The sequence below is a fragment of the Salvelinus fontinalis genome, chromosome 36 (genome assembly GCF_029448725.1).
Source record: "Salvelinus fontinalis isolate EN_2023a chromosome 36, ASM2944872v1, whole genome shotgun sequence".
Lineage (NCBI taxonomy): Eukaryota > Metazoa > Chordata > Actinopteri > Salmoniformes > Salmonidae > Salvelinus > Salvelinus fontinalis.
In genome coordinates this window covers 6199162-6211167 of record NC_074700.1, presented here as the reverse complement: position 1 = coordinate 6211167, position 12006 = coordinate 6199162, and the positions used below count along the sequence as shown (strand labels likewise).

Below are 12006 nucleotides of genomic sequence, written 5' to 3'. Positions count from 1 at the left end.
CCATGCACACGGGAGGATTTGGCACCCACGACCACAGATATCGGATCTGTGGGTTTGGCCCCTGAAGGTTGAATTTGACGGCTATGGGGTTTACCGAGAGAGGGTAAATCGAACATCCTCATTCCAAAATTATGGTCATTAATATGGAGTTGGTCCCCCTTTTTCTGCTATAACAGACTCCACTCTTCTGGCAAGGGTTTCTATTAGATGTTGGAACATTGCTGCAGGGACTTGCTTCCATTCAGCCACGAGCATTAGTGAGGTCGGGCGCTGATGTTGGGCGATTAGGCCTGGCTCGCAGTCTGCGTTCCAATTCATCCCAAAGGTGTTTGATGGGGTTGAGGTCTCTTTGCAGGCCAGTCAAGTTCTTCCACACCGATCTCGACAAATCATTTTTGTATGGACCTCGCTTTGGGGCGTTGTCATGCTGAAACAGGAAAGGGCCTTCCGCAAACTGTTGCCACAATGTTGGAAGCACTCCAAAGTGGCGTTAAGTCCTATTGCAGTTTGCGCCCAACATTATGCCTATGTCTTACAGGTCTTTTCCTTTCTCACCACCACCGTTTGCTTCCAGTGAACAACAGAGGTTGCATGGCCTGTGTCCAGTGCACGCTTTACGCACATGCATTGCATTCAGAAAGTATTCAGACCCTTTGCTATGAGACTTGAAACTGAGCTCAGGTGCATCCAGTTTCCATTGATCCTCCTTGAGATGTTTCTGCAACTTAATCTGAGTCCACCTGTGGTATATTCAATTGATTGGACAGGATTTGGAAAGGCACACATCTGTATTAGGTCCCACAGTTGACAGTGCATGTCAGAGCATGAGGTTGAAGGAATTGTCCGTAGAGCTTCGAGACAGGATTGTGTCGACGAACAGATTTGGGGAAGGGTACCAAAAAATATCTGCCGCATTGAAGGTCCCCAAGAACACAGTGGCCTCCATCATTCTTAAATGGAAGAAGTTTGGAACCACCAAGACTCTTCCTAGAGCTGGCCGCCCAGCCAAACTGAGCAATCAGAGAAGGGCCTTGGTCAGGGAGGTGACCAAGAGCCCGATGGTCACTCTGACAGAGCTCCAGAGTTGCTCTGTCGACGGAGAACCTTCAAGATTGAAAACCATCTCTGCAGCACTCCACCAATCAGGCCAGACTGAAACCACTCCTCAGTAAAAGGCACATGACAGCCCGCTTGGAGTTTGCCAAAAGACACCTAAAGGACTCTGACTGTATGTAACAAGATTCTCTGGTCTGATGCCGCGGGGATGTTTTTCAGTGGCATGGACTGGGATACTAGTCAGGAATGAGGGAAAGATGAATGGAGTAAGGTACAGTGATCCTTGATGAAAACCTGCTCTAGAGCACTCAGGATCTCAGACTCGGGTGAAGGTTCACCTTCCGACAGGACAACGACCCTAAGCACACAGCCAAGACAACACAGTGGCCTTGAGTGGCCCAGCCAGAGCCCGGACTTGAACCTGATTGAACATCTCTGGAAAGACCTGAAAATAACTGTGCAGTGATGCTCCCTATTCAACCTGACCGAGCGTGAGAGGATCTGCAGAGAAGAATGGGGAAAAACTCCTCAAATACAGGTGTGGCAAGCTTGTAGCGTCGTACCCAAGATGACCCAAGGCTGTAATCACTGCCAAAGGTGCTGTAACAAAGTACTGAGTAAAGGGTCTGAATACTTAAGTAAATGTGATATTTCAGTAAACTGTTTTTAATACATTCTTAAAGTTATAACATCCCGATTTTGCTTAGTCATTATGGGATATTGTGTGTAGATTGATTGGGGGGATGTTTTAATACATTTTGGAATAAGGCTGTAACGTAAAAAAAAAATGTAGAAACTTCAAGGGGTCGTAATACTTTCCAAATGCACTGTCTATGGATATGCACAAGGATGTCTGTTTGTGACAAGCTTTTTGTCTGTTTCGCTAATCCAGCTTGGGGTAGTGTGCTTTATAAGCTGCGTCTTTCTAATTGGATGATGGAGGCTATCTCCCTGGCGTATAGCAAAAGGCAAGGGTTGCCTAGCGGTTTGCCTGCTCACTCTCTACTAGGGGTGTGGTGGCTTCTTGGGCATTGTTCAGGGACTTGACGATTGTTGATATCTGTGCTGCCGCGAGTTGGGGTTCCCCACATACTCTACCCATGTGCTTTTTATTGCTTGGCTGTAACTGCTTACAGTGTGGCTCATAATGTTCTTATGGCTGGGTCCGGAATTGGCTGTTCAGCGTACAGGTTGCATATTTACCCGGATTACCACAGTTCCCCTGTGGGATTTAGCCTTGGGCTGCCTTGGTGTCCGGCAGTGTGCAGATTCAAGTTTTTCAGATTCAGTGAAATCCTTAGGTGTCTGTATGAGCCTTTTGGAACCGGTAAGGTCTATGGACTTGGTCGATGTTAGACAGCATTTTGTCTGGGTTACCACAGTTTCCCTGTGGTGTTGAGCCTTGATGTGCGGCACACAGTGTGCATTTATCGGGGTTACCACAGTTCCCTGTGGGTTTGTACCTTGGGCTGCTGTGGCAGTGCGCGGGTACGGAGTTTCCAGGTTACTGCAGGTTTTCCGCGCGTTTGATCCTCTGCTGCCGTGGCTCATCGACCCTGGTCGATGCTATGTATCGAGCGTGTGCGCTTTACCAAGTCATGACTAGTGTTGTGTTTTTTGAATTGGACTTGTGGTTCCTTTTTGTATTTTCAGGCACTCAAGTTAGGTATTGTTCCAGGAACCGTGGGGTCTGTGGACTCGGGGTGTGGTGGCAGCGTGTCAGTACGCATAGCCAAGTTGCAGCATGTTCTGGTTCCATATGTTGGGCAATGACAGTTCGAGTTTCTCGGCTAAGTGTTAGGGGGAAAATGTGGTTTCTGTAACGCCTTTTTGTAGCCGGTGAAACCGGTCAGCTTGGGCTGCCGTGGGCTTCCTAGTTTGGTACCCTTTGAGCCAGCTTTGGGCATGATTGTATGTCCCCGTAGTACGTTATACCGAGTGACTGACTGACAAAGGGAACATATAGTTATGAATATAACTACTCTTCCCAAAAGGAGAGAACGATGTATAACATTTTGGCCAGCGCAGTCAGGTGGGGTTGGGCTCGCTGAAGAGCGGTACTGAATTGAGGAAAAAGATGCTTTCCCTGGTTTTATAGCCAGGGCTTCCAAGGGCGGTCTCTGCGTCTCTTTGCCCATTGGGCGTGATTTCAGTTTGCTTCAGGTGAATAGGATTGGGCGTTGACGCCCCATAGTATGTTATACCTCGTTCCCTCCTTCAGGGAACAGTAGTTAGATTCATAACTGTACATGTTCTTATTGGCGATTTTGCTCCCCGCTGAGCACGCCCATGGATAGGGCCCTTCAGGCAGGTGGTGTGGTAAGCTGCTGCCCTCTTGTTTTATGTTCCCTAGTGTAGCCGGTGTTAAGTTGAAGGTTGACGTTTTGTGCAAGGCGTTCGAGCCCCTGTGTGTCTGACACTGGTTCAGTCTGGTCAGACGGACATAGCTGCTCATCCTCTGGAGACGACGTAGGAGGAGTCTGGACTGCCTGCACACGCTGTCATTTCTGTCCCCTTCCTCTCGCATCCTCTGCTCATTCATATGTTTTTATCTTCTGCTTATTCCTCTCTCCTATTCCTCTTCCACCATTTCCTCTCCTCTCAAGTCTCTCTTGTTATAGCCATAGACCAGTGTCTCCCAAATAGTGGGCGCCACAACCAGTATCTTTTGACTATCTGCGGCGTCATTGGTTAACATGTCTGATCGTTGTTCTATTGGTATTGTACCTCACAGGTGAAACCGACACCCGTATCCAGGAGAAGCTGGAGACCAAGGTCTGGGACCCTGACAACCAGCTCAAAGACCCCCAGATTGACCAGTTCCTGGTGGTGGCTCGGTGAGTGTCCCCTGTCCCCCTTCATCTGTCACAGGTTGCCCTGGTTACGTTACAACCCGGCCCTGTTGCTGTAGAGGTTCTTGACGTTGTTGTCAGGGTGCCTCGTGAGCTTGGTGTACATTCTGATTTGAGTAATGTGAACTGGGTGGCTTTGAGTTTCAAAGTCCACCTTTTTGGTTTAATTGTAGCATAGTCATTTCCTGTAGACATCTTTGAATGATGTTGCCTAAGCGGTGTAGTAGCAGGAGGACCCCAGTCGAACACACAGCATGTTTGTCCCTGTTTTTGGAGGGAATCGACATTGTAGTGAAAGACTCCTTGATTACATCAAGCTGGAGTGCCATCTTGTGGCCATATGATGTAAAGTCACATTTACTGAACCCCATCTGATTGGGTATCAAAAAGTCTAGACAAAAATAAGTTAGTAATGTGTGTGTTTCAGCACTGGGTTTGTCATTGATTCTAATTATGATATTTGATGGTTGTGTGTGTGTTCCAGTGCTGTGGGGACGTTTGCCAGAGCCCTGGACTGCAGTAGCTCCATCCGTCAACCCAGCCTGCATATGAGTGCTGCAGCAGCCTCCAGAGACATCACACTGGTGAGACACACACACTTTGTCCATGTCCCATGGTGACTAGACAATCAGCAAGTGCTTCGCTACCCCCTAAACTAACGGATATCTACCTTGCCGTAATTAATAGCAGTAATGTACATTATATCGGAATATTTATCTAATACTATATGCAATATCACATATTTACAAAAACCTGAGTAATGCGACCTGTGCCGTAATCACCACGACCTAATCTCTCCCCCCCCTTTCTAGTTTCATGCCATGGACACCCTGCAGAAGAACGGTTACGACCTAGCCAAGGCCATGTCCACGCTGGTCCCGCAGGGCGGGCCGGTCCTCTGCCGTGACGAGATGGAGGAGTGGAGCGCCTCAGAGGCCATGCTGTTTGAGGAGGCCCTGGAGAAGTACGGCAAGGACTTCAACGACATCCGCCAGGACTTTGTAAGTAGTGAACACGCATCTCAATGACACCCCTACGGTCCTTCATTCATGCCCCCAAGGTCATGTTCATTAGGGCACACAGTGGAAAATGCTATGAAACATTTTGCCAAGAAAAGCAAAAATGATTCAGTGTGCCCCTACTTTTTTGGGGGGGGGTATCTTAACACCTTCCTTGTTGTCATGATATGCACCTATGGTGTATGTTCTACTGGTCACAGATGGCGTTGGTGATTTCTGATTTGTGTGGTGTTTATACATTTAAAAAATTTAGCTGCCATGGAAGTCACTAGCCAGTGTGGTCCAGTTCTACTACATGTGGAAGACTACTGACCGCTACATCCAACAGGTAATTCACCTCCTCTCAATGACAATATGACATGGCTTGTATTCGTCAGTTGTTTCACTGATGTATAAATAGTAGTTTCATTCACGCCTATCAAATTTTATTAGTCACATGCGCCGAATACAACAGGTGTAGACCTTACAGTGAAATGCTTATTTACGAGCCCCTAACCAACAATGCAGTTTAAAAAAAAAATATGGATAAGAATAAGAAATAAAAGTATCAAGTAGTTAAAGAGTGCGCAGGCAATGCAAATAGTCTGGATAGCCATTTGATTAGGTGTTCAGGAGTCTTATGTCTTGGGGGGTAGAAGTTGTTTAGAAGGCTCTTAGATCTAGATTTGGTGCTCCGGTACCGCTTGCCGTGCGGTAGCAGAGAGAATAGTCTATGACTAGGGTGGCTGGAGTCTTTGACAATTTTTAGGGCCTTCCTCCGACATTGCCTGGTATAGAGGTCCTGGATGGCAAGAAGCTTGGCCCCAGTGATGAACTGGGCCATACGCACTACCCTCTGTAGTTCCTTGCGGTCGGAGGCCGAGCAGTTGCCATACCAGGCAGTGATGCAACCAGTCAGGATGCTCTCGATGGTGCAGCTGTAGACGCTTTTGAGGTTCCATACAAAATCTTTTCAGTCTCCTGAGCGGGAATAGGTTTTGTCGTGCCCTCTTCACGACTGTCTTGGTGTGTTTGGACGTTGTTGGTGATGTGGACACCAAGGAACTTGAAGCTCTCAACCTGCTCCAATAACCTACTTGCTTTTCCTGTGCTAATTGTATCAAATGTTTATACCCTTTCAGAAACGACTAAAGGCAGCAGAAGCAGACAGCAAGCTGAAGCAGGTGTACATCCCCACCTAGTGAGTATCGGTCTGAACTGCACTCTCCTCAATATTACTATCCTTGCATCAAATACCATAATGACACATTTTCCCCTCCCTCCAGCACCAAACCCAACCCCAACCAGATCATGGCTCCTGGAAACAAGCCTGGCATGAACGGGGCCGCTGGCTTCCAGAAAGGACTGAGCTGTGAGAGCTGCCATAGTGAGTACATGTGTGTTTTGGTGTGTCTTGAAAGTCTCTCTCTCTGTCTCTCTGTCTGTCTGTCTGTCTGTCTGTCTGTCTGTCTGTCTGTCTGTCTGTCTGTCTGGTCTGTCTGTCTCTCTGTCTGTCTGTCTGTCTCTCTTTGTCTGTCTGTCTGTCTGTCTGTCTCTCTTTGTCTGTCTGTCTGTCGCTCTTTGTCTGTCTGTCTGTCTCTCTTTGTCTGTCTGTCTGTCGCTCTTTGTCTGTCTGTCTGTCTCTCTTTGTCTGTCTGTCTGTCTCTCTTTGTCTGTCCGTCTGTCTCTCTTTGTCTGTCCGTCTGTCTCTCTTTGTCTGTCTGTCTGTCTCTGTCTGTCTGTCTCTGTCTGTCTGTCTCTGTCTGTCTGTCTCTGTCTGTCTGTCTCTGTCTGTCTGTCTCTGTCTGTCTGTCTCTGTCTGTCTGTCTCTGTCTGTCTGTCTCTGTCTGTCTCTGTCTGTCTGTCTCTGTCTGTCTCTGTCTGTCTCTGTCTGTCTCTGTCTGTCTCTGTCTGTCTCTGTCTGTCTCTGTCTGTCTCTGTCTGTATGTCTGTCTGTCTGTCTGTCTCTGTCTGTCTGTCTGTCTGTCTGTTTCTGTCTGTCTGTCTGTCTGTTTCTGTCTGTCTGTCTGTCTGTCTCTGTCTGTCTGTCTGTCTGTCTGTCTCTGTCTGTCTGTCTCTGTCTGTCTGTCTGTCTCTGTCTGTCTGTCTGTCTCTGTCTGTCTGTCTGTCTGTCTGTCTGTCTGTCTGTCTGTCTGTCTGTCTGTCTGTCTGTCTGTCTGTCTGTCTGTCTCTGTCTGTCTGTCTCTGTCTGTCTGTCTGTGTCTGTCTGTCTGTGTCTGTCTGTGTCTGTCTGTCTGTCTGTCTCTCTCTCTTTGTCTCTCTGTCTATATAAATATGTCTTTGTCTCACTGTATTGATAAATGCACGTATATACCTTTGCATGATATTAACTTTCTTATTTTTCTTTTGTGAACAAATCTTTATTCATTTTCTTGTTGGGCGGGGCTACACGCACAATACACATGTTCAGACAATGTAATAGTTGTGTGTAAAGAGAGAGAGAGAAAACATAGGTGAGCCTCCACCCCCCCAACCTCCCACTCCACCACTTGGAAACCATGTTTCCCACCCCTCCCCAGCAACCATCCCCATACCACCCCTTCCCCGTGGGTCTGAAAGCAAAGAAAGTAAAACGGATGAAAATGGGTACATTTACATTGTCTTCAGAAAGAATTCCCACCCCTTTTTCCATATTTAGTTTTTACACTCTGAATTTAAAATGGATTGAATTTAGATTTTGTCACTGCCCTACACACAATACCCCATCATTTCAAACGGATATTATTAATTACACTTTGGATGGTGTATCAATACACCCAGTCACTACAAAGATACAGCTGTCCTTCCTAACCCAGAAGACTGGAGAGGAAGGAAACTGTTCAGGGATTTCACCATGGGGCCAATGGTGACTTTAAAACCGACAGAGTTTAATGGCTGTGAAAGAATAAAACTGAGGATGGATCAACAACATTGTAGTTATTCAATAATACTAACCTAATTGACAGAGTAAAAAGAAGGAAGCCTGTACAGAATAACAAATATTTCCAAAACATGCATGCTGTTTGCAATAAGACGCTAAAGTAAAACTTTTTTAAAGGTATCTATGACCAACAGATGCATACCTGTATTCCCAGTCATGTGAAATCCATAGATTAGGGCCTAATTAATTAATTTAAATTGACTGATTTCCTTACATGAATTGTAACTCAGTTAAAAAAAATAAAAATAAATACATTTACATTTGTTTACTTTTTGTGTGCGTCATATATATGTTCATGTTTGGCCTTAATAGATTGTTTATTTGTATTTGTTGGGTTTTAGCTCAGATTATTCTTTACTCAAGTATATTTGTCCAGGCCTCAATTGTTTGTTGCCTCTCACCATTCATTCGCACTGTTTGATAATTCTTATGTTATAACTACAAATAGTAACTTTATCCACTTGGGAATTGGGAGAGGGTGTTTTTGGCTCTTAGATGGCAGTCACATCTTTTTTGCTTTTTGCAGCAGTGTTGTCTGCCAGCAGTAATAGTCTCTGATGTATTGATTTTCAAGGAGCTATCATCGTTAAGTAACATAGTAGATGAAAGTATTGAATATTTACATTCATGCACTTCAAACTGAATTGTGTAACTTTGTCCCAGAAGCATTTAACTGCAGGGCACTCTCACATCATATGAGTTAGGGGACACGGTGAACAGTTGGGAGTTGGGGGCCAATTTCATTGCGAAATGTTTCCTTGCTGTTAAATAGTCTGTGAACAAACTTAAAATGTGTAAATTGATGGTTCGGATTACGGGATGCCAAAGTCATAATTTTCCATTTTCTGTTCCAGTTAAAGGGTTGTTCATATTCACTTAAATCTGTGGACCATAATTTAACAGCTTGCTTGGAATATGAGCTTTCCAAAAGTAGTTTATATATTATAGAGATCAGTCCTTTCGGGAGCCCAGATAATACTTGGATGGTTCGGTAGTTGGGTCTTCCGTGGGACTCCATAGGCCAGCATACTAGACCTAAGTTGTAAATGTAGTAAAAAAGGAGTTGCCTGGTCATGTTTTTCAAATCTAGGAATGTTTTCAAACCATTACAGTCCATGATATTGGCATGGGTACGGATTCCCAGTTACGTCGTTTTAACATTTTTGCGGCGAATAGAGTTGTGTGAACAACAATCGGACCAAAGCGTCGTTTACATTAAGGGATAGAGTGAGCTCAAAGTCTTGGGACAGTGACACATTTCTGTTGTTTTGTCTCAACACTCCAGCACTTGGAAATTATGCAATGACTGAGGTTAAAGTGCAGACTGTGAGTCATCATTTTCATCCATGTCGGGTGAATCGTTTAGATATTCCAGAAGAAATGGCGTCCTCCACCGGGATTTGTCTATGATCTTCAAAGCGTTTTGGCAGAGATTGAGATATACATTGTCTCGACAAAGTGAGATATATCGTTGGCGTGATCCGTCGAATTGAGATATTGGTGTAAATTCTTTCGATTGTCTAATTGCCAGAGCTCCATAGACAATACAAATAGTGTTACTTTTCTAGTAAGCTAATACAAACACTTTGCCTCTTCCAGCTGCCCAATCAGCACAGTGGTACGCATGGGGTCCTCCCAACATGCAGTGCAGACTGTGTGCCTCCTGCTGGATCTACTGGAAGAAGTACGGAGGCCTGAAGACCCCCACACAGCTAGAGGGCGCCGCAAGATCTGTCTCAGTACGTCTGCTTTCACTAACCAGCTTCCCTAAACCTGGGTTCATCTCAGTAGCCTTAAGAGATATCCTTTCCTTTATCTACATTGGACAGGGAAGAGTGCGTTCATATTTTCATTTCAGAATTCCTACTGGGCATCCACGTTGTTGCTTTCACCTATCCTGTGTTAGCAGATCATTACAGCGGCAGGAGACGAGGAGAGGAAGCCACTGTAGACTAGACTAGTGAGATGGTCTGTGCTATCCGGAATCCTTGGGACATCCCTACGCTAACCCTTAATCTTACCATAACCCTTAGTTAACCATAACCATTTAAAATGTCAATGGGGTAGGGATGTCCCAAGGATCCCGGATAGCACGGACCCTATTGCAATGCACCCACTAAACCGTCAGTCTGACCAGTCATGATTTTGCAATATGTTAACTTGACTCTTTTGACCCCTCCTCAGGAGTCCACTCCGCGCGGTCACATGACCCGCCAGGAGGTGCAAGGCCTGTCCCCGTTCACGACGAGCGGGGGGCGCGCCAAGCTGCTGGCCAAGAACCGGCAGACGTTCATCCTGCAGACCACCAAGCTGACGCGTATTGCCCGCCGCGTCTGCACTGACATCCTGCAACCCCGCCGGGCGGCACGCCGCCCCTACGCCTCCATCAATGCAAACGCCGTCAAGGCCGAGTGTGAGTAGACAAGATACTTTATATACACACACACACACACACGCGGTGTATATATAGACACCCACACACACACTCAGACATGTGATTTTCACACATGCACTGCTTATCGTCATCTTTTCTTCCTCAGGTATGATAAGGTTGCCTAAAGCAACCAAGGCCCCTATAAAGAACCGCTCGATCCCGCGACCACCGCTGGCCACTATAGTGAAGGAACTGGGTGAGAATCTACCAACCACCAGAGAGCTCCTAAGAGATCTTTTTATTTATTACTTCTCAAAATAGCATCGTTAACTATTGGGACTCAAAACACTTTCCTGTAGCTTTCCCCTACAATCCTCTCTTGTACGTATATGTCAATTCTCTTTCAATACTCTTTATAGCTTCAATGCAATAGTTAGGCTCCTTTCTATTGTAAGCGTCTTGATTTTGGTTTGTGATTTATGCCTCTCCTGTCCTCTCCCTAGCCATCCAGGCTCCACTCAAGCTGAAGGCCCCCAGAGGCGCTCCCACACCCATCAACCGCAACCAGGCCAACCAGCCCCGTGGGGGATCAGGCCTGCTCGGGAAGAGGCCCTTTGACAGTAGCGTGAGTACTCCTCAGTCCTCACACACAAACACACCACAACCATCATTTTGACTTCCCCGATCTCTGTCAGTCAAACCATATATGTGACACTGACTGGTTCTTGTTTGGTATAGACAGCCTGCTATCTTTCCTCTGTTACTGTAACCTTGGAGAGACTGGCACACTGGTTCTGGTTCCTCTGTAACAATGGGAGATTCACTGACTAGAGCCCGGCCGATAAATCTGTTGACCAATATTGTCGGTCGATATTTTAGCCTTTCACAGAAATATTCGTGTTTTTTTATTTTTATTCCACAGATAAAGCGCCAATATTATATACATAGAATAAACAAATACATCTGCACATTTGCGGTCATTTTCATTTTATTTTCAATCGTTGCCTGACGAGGGCTCTCTACCAGCTGCTCATTGAACATCGTTCAGCCCTAGGTCACAATGTGCGAGAGTAGGCATGGTGGTTTGACGGTGAGTAGCTTGTTGCAGCCAGTTTATTTGAATAGGTAAATGCATCAAAAGTACACTTCAAGCAAGCAGCCCTGTCCTCATCACATTCTCACTTAGTTAACATAGTTAGCTTAGCTAGCTAGGTAGTTAGCTTGGCTAGCTATAGGTAGTTAGCTTGGCTAGCTATAGGTAGTTAGCTTGGCTGGCTATAGGTAGTTAGCTTGGCTGGCTATAGGTAGTTAGCTTGGCTGGCTATAGGTAGTTAGCTTGGCTGGCTATAGGTAGTTAGCTTGGCTGGCTATAGGTAGTTAGCTTGGCTGGCTATAGGTAGTTATGTGCTGACACTGAACTGGTGCAAAAAGTCAACACTCGTCCTAGATACAAAAACAACACTTACTGTCTGGGCCTATTATGTTAGCTAGGGGATTTATTTATTTAGTTTTCTGAAATATGCAATCTGAAAAAAGCAAGACATTTTCTGCAGATCTATCATTCAGGCCATGTGTTTGCATTCTTTATGAGATGAGTAGCTAATGTTAGCTAGCTAGCTAAATTAGAACGTTTGACTAAAACCAGTGCGGAAACCATTTGCCTGCATGTCCCTTGTGACTCAGTTGGTAGAGCATGGCGCTTGCAACGCCAGGGTTGTGGGTTCTAGTCCCACGGAACCAGTACGAAAAATGTATGCGCTCACTACTGTTAGTCGCTCTGGATAA

At 45.8% G+C, this 12006-nt stretch overlaps 1 protein-coding gene across 2 annotated transcripts in view; it reads left to right on the top strand.

Annotated features, from left to right (window-relative positions):
• Window positions 1–12006, top strand: part of LOC129835085 (metastasis-associated protein MTA2-like) — a 32331-nt gene that overhangs the window by 15659 nt on the left and 4666 nt on the right. For both annotated transcript variants that reach the window (XM_055900457.1, XM_055900458.1), the window contains 10 exons: window positions 3791–3893; window positions 4393–4492; window positions 4721–4909; window positions 5181–5255; window positions 6049–6107; window positions 6193–6293; window positions 9447–9586; window positions 10032–10260; window positions 10388–10477; window positions 10725–10846. In XM_055900457.1, coding sequence (XP_055756432.1) covers window positions 3791–3893; window positions 4393–4492; window positions 4721–4909; window positions 5181–5255; window positions 6049–6107; window positions 6193–6293; window positions 9447–9586; window positions 10032–10260; window positions 10388–10477; window positions 10725–10846 — 1208 coding nt within the window. The remainder of the gene's footprint in view (window positions 1–3790; window positions 3894–4392; window positions 4493–4720; window positions 4910–5180; window positions 5256–6048; window positions 6108–6192; window positions 6294–9446; window positions 9587–10031; window positions 10261–10387; window positions 10478–10724; window positions 10847–12006) is intronic.